The sequence below is a fragment of the Pongo pygmaeus genome, chromosome 11 (genome assembly GCF_028885625.2).
Source record: "Pongo pygmaeus isolate AG05252 chromosome 11, NHGRI_mPonPyg2-v2.0_pri, whole genome shotgun sequence".
Taxonomy (NCBI): Eukaryota; Metazoa; Chordata; class Mammalia; order Primates; family Hominidae; genus Pongo; species Pongo pygmaeus.
This window is the reverse complement of record NC_072384.2, coordinates 64,932,111-64,949,052: the sequence shown is the minus strand read 5'-3', so window position 1 is coordinate 64,949,052 and position 16,942 is coordinate 64,932,111. Positions and strand designations below refer to the sequence as shown.

The 16,942-nt window shown below is 33.9% G+C and overlaps 1 protein-coding gene across 2 annotated transcripts in view; it reads right to left on the bottom strand.

Moving 5' to 3' along the window:
- Positions 1-990: 990 nt before the first annotated feature.
- The window catches only part of SCN2A (sodium voltage-gated channel alpha subunit 2), a 158,782-nt gene continuing 142,830 nt past the window's right edge, over positions 991-16,942 (bottom strand). For both annotated transcript variants that reach the window (XM_063647599.1, XM_054478412.2), the window contains 5 exons: positions 15,642-15,695; positions 12,450-12,587; positions 11,982-12,086; positions 6,160-6,430; positions 991-4,412 (listed from right to left, as the gene is read on the bottom strand). In XM_063647599.1, the coding sequence (XP_063503669.1) occupies positions 3,217-4,412; positions 6,160-6,430; positions 11,982-12,086; positions 12,450-12,587; positions 15,642-15,695 (1,764 nt within the window). In that variant the 3' untranslated portion in view covers positions 991-3,216. The remainder of the gene's footprint in view (positions 4,413-6,159; positions 6,431-11,981; positions 12,087-12,449; positions 12,588-15,641; positions 15,696-16,942) is intronic.

Sequence of the window (16,942 nt, the reverse complement as noted above, 5' to 3'; positions counted from 1 at the left end):
TTAACGAAGGATAGTTTGCACTTTCTGGAGAATATGTTTTTCCTATTGGGCAAAGGAGACCCAAATTTGCTAGTTCTCAGTCCTTAGTATGAATCAGTATCAATGATGAGCCTTCAAAAAATTAAATGCTTAAGTCTCACCCAGAGATACGAGTTCAATTGGTCTGGTCTTGGTCTTGGCCCATGCACTGGCTTTTTGTTTGTTTGTTTGTTTGTTTTTTTGCTTCTCGGGTAGTTCTAATATGCATTCAGAATCGAGAAACATTTCCCAAACTGTTCATAATTAAATGAGAAAGTCAAATCTGTGCCATTTGGGAATTTTGTTTATATATTATGAAAAGTTGCAGTCTAAGCTTTCTTAGAATTTTTGTAAAGAAAATTGTAAAAATAAATATGCAGATACTATGTGTACTTTACAGAGTGACAGCAAATTTTAGGGATCTAAATCTAAGTGATCTATAGGCTGTAATAAACAAGACATTTGGTGAATAGAAAAGAAACAAGGAGAATATCCTAAATGAAAAATACTGAGAGCGCAAGGAAAGGATAGAAGGATATAAAGAAAAGTAGATCAAGCACATTGCGCACATGTACCATAAAACCTAAAGTATAATAATAATAATAATAATAAAAAAAAGAATTGAAAAAAAAAAAAGAATACATAAGGAAGAAATTGAAATGGAAAAGTGAAAAAAAGAACAATAGGTGGACAGGAAGGAGAAAAGATGCACAACTTAAAATGTTAGTCAATTTTTTATTAATTTTTATAACTTTCCACTACTCTACCTGATGCCATATCTAGGTTTTTGGCCAATATTAAAGTAGTTGTCCAATACGCTCTTCTTAATTAACTTTCATTCCATGAAAAAATTGAAAGATGAATTATCATAATTAATGTGTGTTCTTTACATTTGTTTTTCAGATAGATTATTTTTACATGATAGAAATCTACCTTTAAATGGCATTTCAAAGATAGAAACAAAGACAACAATTAAATACAAAAACAAAAGCGAAACCTTTATTCTTTTGGCTTGATTGTAATGTGGTTTACCGTTCTTTATGGTAACAGCATTTTCCTGCATGCATTTCACCAACACACTACAAGTCAATAGCTTTAGTATAAAGAATCTACATTTATTGTTGCTTGTGAAACACAAAGTATTTTGCTGTAACTGGTAATATAACTTCACTACCTGGTTTTGTGGGAGAGGAAACAAAGCTGGGATCCCATATTATATCTGATACAGTTCTAGTGCCATATAGGTCAATAAGATCTATCTGTGTAAACAAACATTGGAAAAGACTGATGATTACTGAATAAAAAGACTAGGTGGAAACATTGGATTCAAGCAATGCCAAGAATATCAGCTGATTTTTTTCTTTAAGCCTCTTTCAATTATAAGGCATTACTATTGAAAGCAAATAAACATTGAACTCAGTTTGAGATTTGTTTCACATTGAAATGTGTGCAAGTTTACAGTACTAATAAAAAAGCAGAAACCTACACTGCATCCTAGTCCTTGCTTCTTATTTTGTGAAGTGCTTCAATTTAAAAGTGCTAGGAACAGAAACTAACAATAGTGACTGTGACATCCACCTGAAGATACTTTTAATTTCTCATTTTATGTACAAAAGGCTGAAAAATAAAATAAAATGAACTTTTTACAGTATTTATATTTTCTTAGAAAACTCTAACCATATATTTTAAACAGATTTAAGCAGCTTGCAACATGTTTGTACAGTCAGGCTTTTCATCATTGAGTGTTCAATTAAGGTTGGAAGAATAAAAAGCAAGAAGCTCTTCCTTGTTTGCTGCAACCTATTGCTTAATGACATGAAGAATGAGGTCTTGGTAGAACAATTTGCTTCACTTTACCACTGACATATGGCTTCCCATATTAGACTTCTGAACAGTGGAAGGAATAAGATACAGCAGCATAGGCAAGATAAACATGCAGCAGTGACAGCTTCAAACTATAATGGAACCAATTACATCATATTACCTGTTGAAAGCTTGCAAACTATACTTACTGTGGTACATATTTGATGCAATAAGTAGTGTGCTTAAATCATCATTTTTGTTTGCTCAAACATGCACCACTGGGTAAAATTACTATTTACAAAGCAGACTTTTATTTTTTAAATTGACATTACTATGTCAACCTTACCAAGAGCAGAAGATGGCTAAACAATACTGCAGGATAAAGCAGAATCAACTTTATAAAGTGGTGGTGGGGATGTTTTTTGGTCAATTCAGACTTCTTAGAAAGGACTGATAGGATATTTTTATTTTATGCCAAAGGACACTTATCAAAAATGTGATAGTCATGCTGCTGGGACTGTGAATGACAATGTAATGGTATGTGTATATCTCTGTGTGTGCAGGTGTGTATACATATATATGTATATACACGCATATATACATATATACATATATACATGTACATTTAATGGGTTATGTAAAAATAAAACAACTCTTTAATGCTTGTGATTCTATGGAACATTTACAGGCACATTAAATTTTTTCTGGATGAGACACCTTAAAAATACGAATAGCTATTTAAGCACCTCAAAAATCTAAAAACATCCTGAAACAAGAAGTAAACTCTTTCCTTTTGTGATGCGATTTTTTTCATGTGTGAATGAGAATTGCAGCATGCCTCCATTTAAAATATATCCAGTTATACAATACAATAGAGAAATGTAGAATTCCCTCCCTTTAATCCCTCTCCCCAAACACAAACCCATTTACAAAAATAGTCACATATAATAGTAAACAACCTGTGAATTAAAAAGAAAAGTGATAAATTCACAGCACACGTTTTGTAAAAATATGGCAGGTGTGGCAGTTAAAACATAAACAGTGGTGACAATTACTATTATCAAGTGTCACATGTTGAATTTACATAAAAATTTAACTTCCCTCCCCCCTTTAAATTGGTTCCTATCGTCTGAGTAGCCATTACACCTCTGCTCTTCAGCAGTGTCAGCTGGTTGTGAAAATAGAAACCTCCTATCGATACTATTTCTCCAGTTTACTGAGTTCCAGTTTGCTGACCAGAGGTCTCTGTCTTGTTATAGGCACTGACCTTAAGTATACATTTGTAAAAACAGTCAGTTTGGCATAGACCTCCTGTGGGAGTCCTGTTGACACAAACACATCACCATCACGGGCTGTAAACAATTGATCACAAAATGGAAAATTCTTGGTTTCTTTTTACTTTTTACTTTCCCTGATATCTTTCCCTTTGTCTTCCTTTTCTGATTTGTCTTTTTCAAATTTTTCTTTTTCTGGTTTGGTCACACTATCATATGAGGGTGGAGATGTGGTGGAAGGCGTCATATCGGTTTTCTCTGGAGTTGAATTCTCATTCAGTTTATCAATGAGAGTATCTTCTTTGATGGGTGTTCCATCACATTCTTTGCCTTTGTCTTTCTTGTATATACTTGATACCTTTTTAACTTTTTGCTTCAAGAGGTAGCGTCTGTAAGCCCTCTGGATAATAATAGCAGACACCTCCTCTTGTTTGCGTTTCAACGTGGTCGTAATGGGCTCATAGGAGACTTTGGAGGGGTTTGATGCCATGAATCGCTCTTCCATCTGTATTCGAAGGGCATCCATCTCTCCACTCTCACCCAAAACACGCTTTGTAAAAGCAAATAAGATGTCAAGACAGTGGATCCGGTCACCGCTGACCATGGGCAGATCCATGGCAATGAGCTGGACTTTGTTGGGTTTTGCTATGAGAAGAGGAGGATCCAGGGCATCTGCAAAATCAGAGAGTTTGGCAAACTCTATAAACTGGGTCGCATCGGGATCAAACTTCTCCCAAACCTCATAGAACATCTCAAAGTCATCCTCACTCAGGGGCTCTGCACTTTCTTCAGTAGCAACACTGAAGTTCTCCAGGATGACCGCGATGTACATGTTCACCACAACCAGGAAGGATATGATGATATAACTGACAAAAAAGAAAATCCCAACAGATGGGTTCCCACAGTCTCCCTTAACTGAGCTTCCAGGGTGATCTTTTTCAGGGTCACAGTCTGGAGGTCCACTATTAAGAATAGGTGCTAGCAATCCATCCCAGCCAGCAGAGGTTGTAATTTGGAACAGGCAGATCATGCTGTTGCCAAAGGTCTCAAAGTTGAACATGTCATCGATCCCAACTTCCCTCTTAACATAGGCAAAGTTGGACATCCCAAAGATGGCATAGATGAACATGACTAGGAAGAGCAGGAGGCCAATGTTAAACAACGCAGGAAGGGACATCATCAAAGCAAAGAGCAGCGTGCGGATCCCCTTTGCTCCTTTGATCAGACGTAGGATTCGGCCAATCCTGGCAAGACGGATCACTCGGAACAGGGTAGGGGACACAAAATACTTTTCTATCAGTTCAGCCAGAAACATTCCTGTAGAAAATCAACAAATAACAAAAATAGTGTTACACTTAATGGCAGCAAATGAAAGTTTACATAATTACATTAGTTTTACAAAATGTGAACAGGACAGTTAGGTACATGTATATATGCAAATAATCTGCAATATTTGCTCAGCAAAATGAAACTGGTATGTTTGGTGTTATAACATTTACATCTTTATATTTGAAGACAGTAAGCTTCATTTTTCCTAGCTCAAGGAAAGCATCTATCAAAAAAAATGACTCAACCCTGGAAGGTCTAAAGACATCATGAAGCATACAGTGGCCAAGTACAGAAATTAATTTATATATCCAAAATACTAGTTCTAGTATTTGCATAAGAACTAAAGGCATATGATTTTGGGTCAGGAATATGAGAGTTCTTTACTTCCTGAGACGGTTGTGATCCTGTTTTATTTGGGAATAGGCAGCATGATGTACAGAAGAAAACATAGGCTTTGGAGACAGACATACTTGGGACTGAATCCTGGCACTTGCTTTCATGCATGAGTAAATGGTGATAATATCAACTTCTTCTTGTGGTCAAACTGAACATTTACTGAGTCTTTTCTTCATGCTAGGCACAGTGCTAAGTGCATATATATACATAATCTGATTTAATCCTCACAACAACATTTTACAGAAAAATTCCTTGCAAAACCAGGGATTGGAGAGCTGAGGTAACTTCTCTTAGGTCACTGAGCAGGTAAGTAGTGTAAACAGGGAAGCTCCAGGTCAGATCTCAAATCTTACCTCTTAATGCTACCTCACAGCACTTATGTGAGAATCAAATGCAATGGAACATTGTTACAATGTTTTATTCGAACAAAGAAAGTAGTTTAAAGAGTGCTATATAATTTTTCCCTCCATGTGAATGTTCTCTTTCCCCAAGTAGACAGAACCTTCTCTTAAATCTTCTTATGTTTACTTACAGTACCTCATTTAATATCTTATACATAAACACTGTATATATATATTTTTTCCAATAAACCTTTTGCATTCCTAGCACTTAATGTATGTATGTGTCCTAACATTAATGTATCATTGATGATAACAAATCTGTTTTGGATTTTCAAACAAAATATCTGCTTCCAAAAAGAAATATTGCAAACCACAGAAAACTGTCTGCACCCAAAGATAACATGAAACTTATATGTGTAATTATATATATATAATTATATATATAACTGCATATATACACTATCATATTTATAACTGCATATATATGTTATATATATATGCAGTTATAAATATGATAGTGTATATATGCAGTTATATATATATATGCAATTATATATACTATTCTGCATATATACAGTATTCCAATTATTTAAGAGGTCATATTTATCAATTATGTGACTACTTCAAATGATTTATATATATATGTGTGTGGATTGATTGTTTATTCAAAGCAGTAACTGTCAATACCACAGGAGTATGACCAGGTACAAGAGTATTCTACCAAACTTGCAGTTATTGTCTTCTGAGATGAGAATAGATGAAAATATTAAATGAGAATAAATGAAAGCTGAAAATATAAATTCCTTGTATTCCACTCATCATTTCAAGCACAGCATGCAATTAGAGAAATGGCAAACTAAAACTAAAACAATGGATTATAGATTTTTATTTGGGAGTTTGGGATGAATGAGAAAGATTAGTGAAAAACACCTCTAAAGTTTTAAAACACACATTTTTACCACCATATTCCTTAATTGAATAAAAGCACCTCTTCTTACCTACAATGGAGAGAATGACCACCACAAAATCAAAAATATTCCATCCAATAGTGAAATAGTAGTAACGAAGAGAGATCAGTTTCAGCACACATTCTCCAGTGAACAGAACAATAAACACCAGATTAATCCAGTACAGAATGTTTGTCATTTCTTGACTCTGGTCATCGGTTTCCACCATCATGGTGACCATGTTAAGGCAGATGAGGATCATGATGCTGATATCAAAGACTTGTTTGGTTACAAAATCAAAGACCATTCCTTGAAATTTGTTCTGGAACAAATAATATGTAAAAGTTCCATTAGAAACTTTAAAAAAAATCGAATTCAATTCTTCTGATTTTAAGAAAGCAACAAAAAATGTAGCTTTTATAAAAACACACCTTTAATCCTCACAACATTTTACAAAAAAAAATTCCTTGCAAAACCAGTGATTGGAGAGCTGAGGTAACTTGCCTTAGGTCACAAAGCAGGTAAGTAGTGTAAATAGGGAAGCTCCAGGTCAGATCTCAAATCTTCTCTCTCTCTCTCTCTTTTTTTTTTTTTTTTTTTTTTTTTTTGAGATGGAGTCTCGCTCTGTTGCACAGGTTGGAGTGCAGTGGCACGATCTCGGCTCAGTGCAACCTCTGCCTCCCGGGTTCAAGCGATACTCCTGCCTCAGCCTTCTGAGTAGCTGGGATTACAGGTACACGCCACCACGCCCAACTACTTTTTGTAATTTTAGTAGAGATGGGATTTCACCGTATTGGTCAGGCCGGTCTCAAACTCCTGACCTCATGATCTGCCTACCTCGACCTCCCAAAGTGCTGGAATTACAGGCATGAGCCACCACGCCCGGCCTCAAATCTTATCTCTTAATGCTACCTCATAGCACTTATGTGAGGATCAAATGCAATGGAACATTACTACAATGTTCTATTCTATTAAACAAAGTAGTGTATTTTATTTTTGCTTTATACTTGGAAGAAAATTTTGTATATTGTATATTCAACTCTATTCAAATGTATTTGTTTTATTTATACTAACAATGATACCAGGTTTTACAAACTCACCTATTGTGTTCTCAGTGCACAGAACGCCATCATGTTATGACGGACAGTAAATATTTGTCATGTAATAAAATTTTTTATCCCATGTGTTGGAAGGGTATTAATTTTACTTTAAGTAACTAATAAATAAATACTTCTCCAAGTTTTCCTCTTTCTTTTTAAATTTTCCGTCTGATTTCTGACTTTATATTCTCTCACTAAAACTACAGCATCTTAAATTTCATTTTAAAGTTCAGCTAAGATATTTTAAAAATCATCATTCTAGAGAAAAGGCTTCAGTGGAAAAATTGGTGAACTCTGACTCAGTTCTGTATTTTATTTAATGGTATTATACCAAGATTAATTTCTTAGTTGTGAGAACTGATCTATGGTTGCATAAGATGTTAAAATAAGAGGACACTGTGTATAAATTCATTAGAGTATTCATTATGAGTAACTCTTCTGTAAGAATAAAATTGTCTTTTAAAAAGTCACAATGGAAATATTCAGCCTTTGCCCTAGTCTATTTGGACCTTATTTCCAAGTACTAACTGCCTTATGTCTTGCTTATGAAATTAAGTCCCCAACTTGTAAACCAGTTCTGATCATTGGTTTCTGTATTGTTCCATTTTGCACGTTTCTGCTTTGTTTCTCAGGTAATCTAGGGATCTGGTCTTGACTTACCTCTGTTGGGCTGCCTTTCTCTACCTTCTCAACTAGAATGACTAATACTCTGCTACATATACACCTAATGGCTTGCTTTCCCAGATCCTGACACTTCTAGTGGCCTTTATTCTACATCCTAGTATTCTGCCCTCTTTCTATAGGGAGGCTTCTATTACTTCCAATGGTGATTTTTGGACATCAAGCACTACTTGTTCTATTTTGTTTTGCTCTTTTCTCTGAATGCATATTTGGCCTGCTGAACTAGATTTCTATTACTCTAGCTGGATCCATCCTCTCAGGGCCTCTTTCAAACCAATAAATGTGTCTACTTTTAGTTCAAACCCTTCCTTATTAATTATTAATTTACTGTAGTTTAACTTTCCAAGTCTGGCATGTTCCCCTTACTTCCACCCTCTGATATTTTCTGCCTACCACTCTTAGAAGCTTATGCAGGTTCTACTGTATCATTTTACGTAGTTTATCTGTCTACTATTCTGTCTAAAACAGACGTCCCCCACCCCTTCTCTGTTTCGTGAATTCTACCTCAGTTTTGAGTTTAAAGCACTTAGTGCTCTCAGAAAACTGAGTTCTTTCATGGATCATAAAATGTATGGCATTGTATTGCAAATGGTTTGCTCTTATTCAGTTTTAGTTTTCTTTCCCTTCCACTTGTTTTGAGGCCCCTCAAAAGCAGGAGCAGTACCATTTTTCTCTCAGATATGGCTCCTAGAGTACAGTAAATTCAAAATATCTTAAAAGCAGAAATTTGGTCTTAATTTTGATATCACCATGACTAATAAAAAACTCCTTAGATTCCCTGTTCATAGAGTTGTCCAATGGGACAGACATCTCAATGTACAACTCCAATCTCGAGTCTCTGTGTTCTGTTCTCCCATTTAAATCCTAGGGTGTCAAATATGCTGGAACAAGATGTAAAATTCTGAAGATCTTAGTCACCAAAAATTTATGTTCTCTAACTTCATCTTGGCCTTTCAGATTTAACAACTAGCAATCCTTTGTCCTTCATTTGCTCCAAAGATAATTCCAAACTTCTCATAAATTTCCATTCTCTTGCCCTTTATTTTTACTTTTTTTAGAACATTAAATTTAAACAGTTTAAATAAACTCCTCTATTTCCTTTTGCATTTCATATTATTTTAATTTCCATGTTCTTTTCATATATTACTCCAAATTCATTAGAGGACTCAGCCCCTTTTTCTTTCTAAAGCTACCCTAGACCACTATGTTCTTGTTCCACATCTTGTGCATTTTTATGCCATAATTATTCCCTCTCTCTTCGATCTTTTCCTCTCTAAAATTCCTTTTGCTTTCCTTTAAATCTCTGAATCTTAAGAAACCTTTATCTTGCCACTTCTAAATATTCACCATTTCTCTCCCTTCCTCCTTCCTCTCACTCTCTCACTCTGACTTGGTTGCCAGATTCTGCAAACTAGCATCTCCAATTTTCTCACCACTTCTGTCCCTTCCTCATTTCCTGCATGACATCAGTATTTATCCAGTTGTGCAAAGCAGAAAGACACCAGTCATTCTTGTTGGTTCCTTCTTTAGTTCCAATATTCAATTAATAGACAAACTTTTAAATTTCACTCTGGTGATAGCTCACAAATCCATCCACTTTTATTAGTCTCCACATCGCTACGGTTCAGGCTACCTACCATCTCTGAAATAGCTCCAAAACAAGTCTACAATGTATTCACACGACCCCTGTGAAACTGATTGAGTGATCACCACAAAGCCCAGACTGACTGGGTCCACTTTCATGGTTTCTTACTGCTCTTAGGATGAAAACAACTCCTTAACATGGCCTCCAAGGCCCAGAAAAGTTTGGGCTTATCCTAACCTCTTTATTCTCAATGTGTCCCAAATGAACCTTGACTTTCTGCATTCCAGTCTCAGCAGCCCTCCTACATAAGGACCTTCACATATTCATTCCCCTTCTACAGGGGTCTTCTCATCCCTCTCTGGCTATTGATGCTTTCTATTATTTTTCCATCCTCAGCTAGTATATTTTTTTAATAAAGCCTTCCCTAACTTCCCTGATTAATCAGCCCCTTCCCCCTAATCAGCTCTGACAGCTGAAAGTATCCCTTTTTTTCTGGGATACGTCCATTTTTTGGCATGACTATTTGATTACTATCCGTTGCATTAACTAGACTCCATACTGTTCGATATTTAAGTTCAAATGCTTAGCATACTACATAGTACATATTGTCAATGAAGGAATAAATGGATTTTACTAGTTACTCCCTAAATTGCCAAATTGTCACTGATAATATTCTAGCTGAATGTGTTGAACTTTTTCCACAAACCCCTACCACTACAGGTAAATCCATGTCATTTGATGGAAACAAACTCAAGCTCATTTCTTCATTGATTTATTTCTTCCTATATCTTGAGGAAGTATGCAAGTCCTCATTCTGAGAATTTTGTTTTTTTCTCTATTCTAATTATTTTTCAAAAATGAATCTGTGTTTCAGAGCTCAACTGAATTTTGTTCTGACAACGCTAAAATCCTTATCTCAGTCTGGACATTTCATAGGCTCTAACACTATTTTTCCCAGTGCCTTCATATGACTTCAGTATATGATAGTGGAACCAACAGTTTCACAAAATATCAACTAGTTTATATTTTAGATTCTCTGTTATCTACATATCCTCCCTCTTTTCCTGTGTTTCATAACAGGCAATGAAAATATACTATTCTTACAGCAGGTCAAGGGTATGGGTTTTTGTGGTTTCTTTGAACCCAGTTTTTTCATTGCATTCTCCCTCTTTTCCTGTGTTTCATCCCAATTGAGTCTTCTTATCGGCTAACTTCACTCCTGGAGTAGTTCCAGTCCTGCTGGTGTGACACAGATTATGGACTATCTTCTTGTATGTAAGGATTTATCTTCTTGTCTATGGCCCAGGGTTATTTTGCCTCTAACATTGTTCCACACCAGTCTCTAGGTTAAACTCTCTAAAATCTTTCTTTTCACATTACTAGGCTGTTCTGTTAACTATATTGCATTTGTATTGCTTAATTAGAACAAATTTCTTCAGACTCGTATGGTAACCTTGACTCATTTAACTCGGAAAACCAGTGTCTACTACTCGCTAATTCAAATGCATCACTATTCTGCACTGATATATTTGTCTATATGGCTATGAAGTATACATTTTCTCATATAGTAAATGTTCTCTGCTTCTCTCTCTATTCATTCAAATTGTATTATTTCCTAAAGACTAGGCTCAAATTGTACACCCTTTGTGTTTGACCCAATATAGCTATCCATTTTCTTTGAGTTATTGGCCGGCTTACCAACTGAACACTTAATTATGGTCTGTTTTATATTGTCACCAATAGATTTATAGAGTCAAGATTTCTGAGAAACACTGAAGTGTTTTATACCATGTATACGTTGGGGAAGATTTTCTGAGACTTAATATATGAGCTAGTCCTTCAGGAGTGACAGAAAAACTTAGCGATTCTCCTGGCAGCAACTCTCTGCAGCAGCCAAACTGAAAGAACAGTATCACTGGCAAATATACACCTGAAAGATCCAATAAAAAGCCCTAAAAAGAATGATATCATCTCATTTAAGGGTGGGATAGTAGGGGAAAATATGAGGTTTGCCTTTTTTTTTGTTTAACCAGAAAAAAGCAAAACCTGTGGCCTGTTTCATTAATGATTCCATTCAATCTGCAGAGTTGGACAAAAACTGAGGTCAATCTGTGACATACCAATTATTCCAATCTGTCTCCTCTGTACTCTGAGAACATTTAATATTTTCACATTATGTATGTATGTATGTATATATTTTATTTTTGATGTTATTAGAAGCGTCTTAACGACATCAGCTTGTACGATACCACTGGCACTTAAGTATAGCAAATTTTATTTCTATGTATTTCATATGTTTACATATAAAATATGTTATGCATTATATAATTTATACATATTATATATGTAAAGTACATTTTTCAAGCTATTTAGGCTAGCTAGTCCCATTGTTAAGGTAAAAAACTTTGTGTTACAAATCCACAAAAATAACTAGTTTTTGGAAATTCTGGCTGTGAAAGTGTTAGGTAATATAGTTTTAACAGGCAATGAAAATATGCTATTCTTACAGCAGGTCGAGGTATCGGTTTTTGTGGTTTCTTTGAACCCAGTTTTTTCATTGCATTGTAGTATTTCTTCTGTTCTTCTGTCATAAAAATGTCTTGACCTCCAAAGTAAAGAAATGAAAGCAACACTTGTTAAAATTGTGTTCTTTGCTGGCTATAAAATCCACCTTAGTAATCATGTGAAAATTGGCTCCCACATTTCATTCTATTGTTGCTAATATCTGTATTTATAGAGATGCCTTTATTCAATACATAAATTATGCAATATTAGTCATATTTCTAGACTAAAAATATCAAAAATATGCTATCTGAATTATTAATTGCTTAAAAGCTTATCGATTATCAAATGTCTGAAAATAATTTCTGAATTTTATATTCTTTTTTTGGTGATTGCATTTTGGAGGCTGAATGAAACAGTATGAAATATTTAGTTCATATTTCAGAGCAAAGATGAAGTTTTAATATACTTATCTTCTTTTTCTGTTGGTTGAAGTTATCTATGATGACACCAATGAAAAGATTCAAGGTAAAGAACGAACCAAAAATAATAAAGATGACGAAATAAAGATACATGTACAGGTTGTCTTCATACTTGGGTTGTAATTCTACCTAAAAAATACGAAGAATTGTAACCATTATATCTAGTACTTGTTTCACAAAAAATACATCGGTGAGTTTTTAATTATCTAAGCATGTTTAAATCCCTGGAATGAAAATAAACCAAATATTAAACAGATTTTATGAACCTTCAAATCTCACATGCTTATTGAAGAGTTCTGCAAGACTATTCATTACCTGGGAAAATGAAATAACTCATATAGAAGTCTGAATGATTATAGACAATTTCATCCAACAAATGCCCAGATTATGAATGCACTTTCCTTTCTAAGCAAAGTTCCAAACACAGCATGCAAATTAAAGATTTCCTCTTCTTACAAAAGCGATGTCAGCATCACATTATTCTATGTCAAAACTTTTAAGATTTACTTTCTCTGCCTCAGTTTTCTCATCTATTAAATGAAAATAATCAAACTTAAACCTCATAGTGTGGTTGTGAAGATTAACTATATTAACATATAAATATGCTTAGAACAGTGACGGCCAGTAGTAATTGCTAAGTGTAAGGGTTTGGTATAATACATTTCTTCATAGGCAAGAATAATTGTAGTATGTCTGCATGTAGGTATATAGGTTGATCTTTCCTTTCTGAAAATGAATCTATTGCTTTATCCTATTCAGTAGGGACTGTTTCTGTAACAATGATACTATCTCTTGTCTAATCCACTTTTGATTAGAAAACTGTGTGATAGTAGGTTTGAGCCTTAGCTGTAAGCTTTCACAGGTCTAATAGGACATTGTTCTAACCAACTCAGTTAACAAATCCCTGATGATGATAATAGATGCAAGTTATAACCCACTGTGTTATGAAATCAATTTAGAGGATTATGACCAGCATAATTTTTTTTCTAAGGAAATAGAGCAAAATGGAAAATATCAGAAATATTGTAAAACTACCTATTCTTCGATGAGATTTTATTTGTGTATGGTGAGTTCAGTTAACAGTGATGTAAAATTATATTTTTAAAATTTTTAAAAGAAAATATACATACAAGAAAGTGCATAATACATAAATGCAAAATATAATATGTTTTTATAAGTGAAATCCATAACCCAGGTCATTGCTACGACTTCAGAAACCCTTGGTGTACCCTTCTCAAACTTAAACTCCATCATCCCTGCTGGAGGTAATCATTATCCTGACTTTTATGGTAATTATGTCCCTGCTTTTTCTTTTGAGTTAACACCTCAGTATGCATTTTTGAACAATAAGCTTAGTTTTCTCAATTTAGAACTTTATATAAGTAGAATTATAGTATGTGTCTAGTTTCTTTAACTGAATGTTGTATTTTTAAGGCTCATCCATGTGGTTGTATATGGCTGTATTCATTCATTTTCATCACTATATAGTATTTTCATCACTACATAGTATAGTATATAGTATTCATTTTCATCACTATATAGTATACATCCATGTGGTTGTATATGGCTGTATTCATTCATTTTCATCACTATATAGTATATAGAAATACGCAATTATTTGCCTATTTCTACTATTTTTGAGTTGCTCCCAGTTTTTTGCAAGCGCAAAAAGAAGTTATATTCATTTTTGTACATAGATTATCCTAAACATGTGCATAAGTTTCTTTAGGATACATTATTCAAATTAGAATTGCAGGATTAAAAAAATCTTTAACTTTCTCAAATAATGTGATCATACCCAACTGTTTTTAAAGGATTATTTAACTATTTTTTTTTCCTATCAGATTGTATGAGCATTCTTATTGCTGTTTATCCTTGGTAAAACTTGGTATTGTCGGACTTTTTGGTATTGCCAGTCTGGTAGGTGTGTAGATAATGTTTTATTTTGGTTTAGATTTGCATTTATCTGATGCAATTTACTAATTAAAGTAAGATCCAGCAACTTTTCATAAATGTAGTGCTCAACTGGCTTTCATCTTTTGTAATGTGCTTGAAATTCCAGGAGTTTTGCAGCAGAAAATTTCTGCTAAGTTATTAAAGAAGAAACTGAAAATGTTTCATGCCATATAACCTATTGATAAGGAAGGTGGAGAGAGCCTTGAATTAATTAATCAAAAATGTTAGAAACTACTGTGGAAAGTGGGTATGAGCCATTTGTGGTCAGGGTTCAAAAGCTTGTTTTCCCATTTAGTGCATTAAGCCTCTTTGCTTCAGTGGTAAAATAGAGCTAGTATCACCTATACAATAAAGTTGTCATTTAGGATTAAATGGGATAATGTGAGAAAGTCCTTGGCATAGTGAATAGTGATAAACAATAAATTATTATTACTATTCAGAAAAATCTCATAACTGGAATTCTTGATGGCACTTATAGAGATACAATGCAGGGCTTTTCATGCTTTCTTCCTCCCTCTCTGTTTTTATGAAGTGGAAAAAATTTAAAAAACCTCAGGAATTCTTCACTCAGAAAGCTAGCTGCTGGTGCTAGGGAAATAGCATTTGGAGCTTTATTATCATGCTCTGGCATACCAGAAATCAATCTCTTTTTCTTTTTTTTGCAGAATGTGATTTCATTCCTCATTAAGTAGTAGGAAATTAATGAAAATTATAGAAAATAATTCAAAGTACTGGTATGTATAAGGTAGATTAGGAAAGTCCCTTCCTTTTACCACTTAATCTCACTTTCCCAAGAGAAACACTAAATTGTTTATTTTTGTCCCCATTATTAGTCATATCCTTCCTATTATAAGGAAGATCAAAAGCTGGAGGAAATATATTACAGATGAAAAATATTGCCTGTGAGAACTTCTAATGCACAAATGACCAGGACTATCAGAGCCAAAAATAAAATGTCTCATTTTGAAAATACATCCAATAAAGTTTTGTGTCAGGTGCCTTGCTAAATACTAGAAAAGATACGTTAAAAGATATATAGTGATTACAGAAAATCATCCTATGATAATTTTGAAAGAAATAGTATGATTAAATATTTTATCCTTATAATATAGATGTGTTTTATAAATTGAGCACATAATCTTATTTTATTGATAATATCACTAAATTACAATATTGTAGAAATATACATTTAATCAAATTAAACAATTTCCCTCTAACTAGACTTACATTTCGCGAGTCAACAGCTGCATACATAATATCCATCCATCCCTTAAACGTGGCCTGTAAGAAAAGTCATATCATTTTTTTTCCCAAAATTATAACTTCAGAAAATAAATTGAATAAGAATAATTGATCAAAATTCTATTTGACATGTATTCAATACAGGGATATAAATAAGCTTGAAATTTGTATTCACTTTTGGGGCAATGTTTTGTGATATGCATTGAAAATACTTCAAATTTATATTCCTCTATAACATCTTATGTGGATATTTAGCATATATAATTAAATAATGATCTACTGTAACAATATGCTGTCATAAAAACAATATCAACAATCTTTGACTCTGATGTGTTTATATAAAAATATATCATGAACTTTGATGAAAAGATTTCATGTATATAGTAGCAGCATGAGACAAGTTCAAAAGTATGCTGCATTATTTATCTTAATGCTTTCTTTTCTACTTATTCTTTTCTAAATGATTATTACCAATCACCAATCATGACAGCTTATTCTTGAAAATCTTCTTGATATTGTTGAACATACTATTTTGAGGTGATTACTCTATAAGAGGAAGCAGTTTCCTAATCTGAAAACAACATATTCTACCGCATTTCCTTTTTAAAATATTTGTTTTCTGCTCCGTTGACATAATGATCTTGAAAATAAAACTCTTGTACATTTTTTTTCAGTTCCTTAGTGCCACAGGCTCTTCCCCTTTCCTGACTATTTTAATAGTCTTGAGGATTGTGTAAGTGGATTGTGTCCAGGAGCTAGTGGATATTTAATACTGCAGTCAGTTGAATAGCTGAATGAATTATTATGAGTGCATAGCAGACACAATAGTCTTAATTGGAAAGTTTTCATTTGCAAGAGAACAATTTTCCTATCTGAAATTCTCTCTCTCTTTCTCTGTCTACACACAAGTGCGTGGACACACACACACACACACACACACACACACACACACACACATATCCATTTTCAACCCCCCTTGGGGCCAGCACTTCTTTCCTCAGAGTAGGAAGGGAGGAAAACAATGAGTGCCTAGATTAAACTCCCAGTAACAAAGGACTTGGCTATGCTACCAAATGCATAGTTGGGGAGACAATAAAGTTTTTAGAACCATCGTGTTTCCAGCATGGGGCAGAAAAGATAGTTCAATCATGGTAAGAACAATCTAGGCAGATGGGCCTAAGGAAGTATTTGTAAACACTGAGGAAGAAGAATTTTATTTTATTATTCTATAGTATTGTATCATTTTTATATAGTTTTAGTGCATCTATATAGAGTTCCTAAAATGT